This window comes from Propithecus coquereli, unplaced genomic scaffold (genome assembly GCF_000956105.1).
Source record: "Propithecus coquereli isolate 6110/MARCELLA unplaced genomic scaffold, Pcoq_1.0 Scaffold306, whole genome shotgun sequence".
NCBI lineage: Eukaryota > Metazoa > Chordata > Mammalia > Primates > Indriidae > Propithecus > Propithecus coquereli.
Window position 1 is genome coordinate 3,169,601 of NW_012148686.1, and position 3,592 is coordinate 3,173,192.

General features: G+C 45.3%; 1 protein-coding gene across 2 annotated transcripts in view; it reads right to left on the minus strand.

The window, feature by feature from the left end:
• Nucleotides 1-1,923, minus strand: part of URAD (ureidoimidazoline (2-oxo-4-hydroxy-4-carboxy-5-) decarboxylase) — a 9,376-nt gene extending 7,453 nt beyond the window's left edge. For both annotated transcript variants that reach the window (XM_012649881.1, XM_012649882.1), the window contains exon 1: nucleotides 1,713-1,923. In XM_012649881.1, coding sequence (XP_012505335.1) covers nucleotides 1,713-1,896 — 184 coding nt within the window. In that variant the 5' untranslated portion in view covers nucleotides 1,897-1,923. The remainder of the gene's footprint in view (nucleotides 1-1,712) is intronic.
• Between the last annotated feature and the right edge of the window lie 1,669 nt (nucleotides 1,924-3,592).

Below are 3,592 nucleotides of genomic sequence, written 5' to 3' on the forward strand. Positions count from 1 at the left end.
CTTCCAATATCACCTTGGGAACAATTTCATTCCTCCATCCAGCAGACCCTTATTAAGTCCCAATATCCTATTCCCTCGGTGGTCTGGGGTCTGACACTGGCCAGAAGGCAGAGGACATATGGGACCAGGATGGGGATCGAAACAACCCCGGGAAAGAGGGAGCCAGTGCCCGGTCCTGGCCACATCCCCCTGTGCTCAGGACCACGATTGGATTCACCCTTAACTAGAACCTCTGGCCAAATGGGATTGCGGTAAGAGTTGGTAGGAAAAAAAAAATGGTAATAGAGAAATTTTAATTTTTTTAAATCTAAGTTCCAGGGACAGGGTAATAAACCCCAAATATCTGTGTGTTAAATAACTGGACAAACCAATGAATAATAGATTTAAATTATTCATGCTCTCCTAGCTTTCTCTCTCAACACATTCCCACCTCAGCCCCACCACCCCCTTGGGTATTAAGACAATCATGGGATTTCCCTCCTTTTTTTTTCCTGATAGAAAAAAAGTCATTCATACCCTCTAAACATTATTTTCCCCTGTGGCTCAGGAGGCTCCCCTCTTGTCTCCTCCAGCTTCCCTCCAGACACCATGAGCCGGGCTCCCAGGGCCCGTGCTCTCGCCAGCTTGCCCTGCAGCTCTGGGCCGGGCTGGGCTGTGGCCGTGGGCAGGAGGCTCCCCTCAGGGCTGGGGCCTGAGCCCAGTGGAGGAGCCCAAGAGCCTGGCCATGGAGAGGCCCCAAGAAGTGGGCGACTGTCAACATGGCCCCAGCATTCCTGTCAGATTAATTTTATAACATGATCCTCTGCTCTTCCTAGATGTGCCTAAAATGGATTAAAATGAGTTCCTTATTTTGGAGACGTTCATCTGACCATTGGAAGCCACCCAGGATGTCCAAGCCTGCCCCGAGGGGCAGTCCTCTGTTTGTTGGCTCCTTCGTGGAGCACAGGTCTGCCCACCAGGCGTCTGTGGAAGGCCTCAGTGTGAAGGCCACCCCTTCACGCAGTATCCAGACAGGCCCTGAGGCAGTCTGTGTGGCCCACCCTCAGCCCCTGACCTGCTGTGAAGCTGTGTGTGTCATTCTGAGTCACCTGGGGTCAGCCTGACCCTCCACCTCTTCTCCCCACCCCAGCCCGGAGTGCCTCCTTTTCTCTCTCTCCCCAGTGAAAGCAACAACTCCTTTCCCTTTCTCCAGGGGGATTCCTTCAGATTCTCCTCTTTCCCCCTCAATCCCTCAGGGAGTTGCTGATCTGAATGAATTCACCTTCCTCAGCAGTCCAGTCCAGACTGGCCCCTTCTGGAAGAAACGGCAGCCATTTGCTCTTTCCCCTGGGCTCCCGAGATAGTCCGATACCCAGCTGTCTCCTCTCTTGCATACAGGACATTCCCCAAGTGAACACTCAGTGGCTGAGAGAGGGTGGGCCCTCGGCCTGACCTTCGGCCCCTAAATCACTGGGAGGCCTTTCACCCTGTTCCTCCTGCGACCTCAAGGCTCAAATGTTTAACAGCGACTTAGCCTGGCCAGCCCGCCTTCCTTAGCCCACTTCTGGCAAAACCACGAAAGAGCTTGACTCTCATCGACTAAACCTGGGAAAACTTACCGAACCTTCTGATGAATATATCAAGTATAGGCAACTAGACTAAAATATCTAAACATATCTTGACAAGCATATTGGAAAGCCCTTTGCAGAGAAGGTCTCATACCGAACCCTTACCTGACTGTGGCAGAGCGTCAATAAAGGCAAAAAAGTGCTTCTCTAAATCTTCCACGTCTGAGAATGGCCGCTGGGACCAAACAGCAGCTGCAATCAGAGGACATCGCTCAATGACGTTCCCAAACACATCCACGAATTCTCCAAAGTCCATGGAGTTGACCTGCTCAATGTCCATAGCTTGCATTGAGCTGCGGGCAGCAGGACGTCCCACTTCCTGCTCTGTGAGTGAGTGACGCCGACTCTGCTCACCCGGTTATATTTGCTGAATACACGAGCTTGCTTTTTATGCAATACCACCTTAGCGTGTTTTAAATGCCTCTGGGAGAAGTGCATCCAGATACTTGTATAATGAACAAACACAGGCTTAAGGTTCTAATCCAGGGAGCAGAGATCTCTGCATGGTCAACATTTCTAACCAAACTGTTCCCTTAATCACAAACCAGCAGGAGTCATATTTTGGCCTCAGCATTTGAGCCAGATATACTTTTGATGTTATTAGCATTTTAATATCATCATTATTGCAGGGAGTTTTTCCCTGATAATTCACAGGTCAACCCGTTTGGAACTTGATTTCCCATCTCTTGTTTCTGCTGCTATAGAAGACAGGTACTATGTTTTATTCTTTTTCTGTATCCCAGATACTTAACACAATAGGAACCTAATAAATGCTCATTAAATAGGATGAGGTATCTAAAGAATAATTCCGTCCCATTCTCTATAGTCTCTCAAACATCATCATGAGTTATTGTCCTCTTGAATATATCCGTCCCTACCTAAAGTCATCTTGCTATTGTCTTTATTTATTTGTGTGTTCTGGAATCAGTCAGCTCTCAGGCCTGGGTGCCTAGAGCCTGCCACAGCATGCACACATGAAACACTGTGGATGAATTAGTTGGCCAATTGACCATATAGATTGGATTTCACATGCTAATGTCTCCCATGTATACACAAAACAAAAATAATGTGGAAGGTAAAGTCAAAGAAGGGGTCAGAATTTACAAATAAAGACATTGCCGCTATTTCTCGTTAGAATCAAAAATGAAAACATATTTCCAAAAGTCTTACCAGTTACACATTTGCTTCCATTTGAATCAAAATTCATTGAGAGAGCACAGCGGAGAGGACTTGGACTCAGGAGCCAGACCACGGGGGTTCTAATCCTGCTTCCACCACTTACTGTCTGGCATGTGGCAAGTTATTGAAATGTTCTATACCTCAGTTTCTTTACTTGTAAAACGGGGACAATAACAGTATTTGCTTCATGGAAGTTTTGCAAAGATAAAATGAATTAATACACCAAAGTGCTCAAAACAGTTCCTGTCACATAGCACCACATAGATGTTGGCTAACATAACATCCACCGTGTACCATCGCTCCATTGGACCAACACAGAACTTTTTCTTTTCTTTTTTTTTTCTTCTGCTACCAGAGTCACATCCCCTTTTTTTTTTATTGTAAAAGTTTACAATAAAAAAAGTCCAGGATCTGATGGCTTCATGGCTTAATTCTACCAAACATTTAAAGAAAAGCTAATTCCACTCCTTCTCAAACTCTTCCAAAAAATTGAAGAGGAGGGAATACATTCAAACTACTTTTATGAGACCAGCATTACCCTGATACCAAAACCAGACAAAGACACAATAAGAAAAGAAAACTACAGGCCAATATCACTGATGAACATAGATGAAAAATCCTCAATAAAATACTAGCAAATCATATTCAACATTCACTGTGATCAAGTGGGTTTGTCCTTAGGATGCAAGCTTGGTTTAACATATGCAAATGAATAAATGTGACTCACCATATTAACAGAATGAAAGACAAAAACCATACGATCATCTCAATAGATACAAAAAAAGCATTTGACAAAATTCAACACC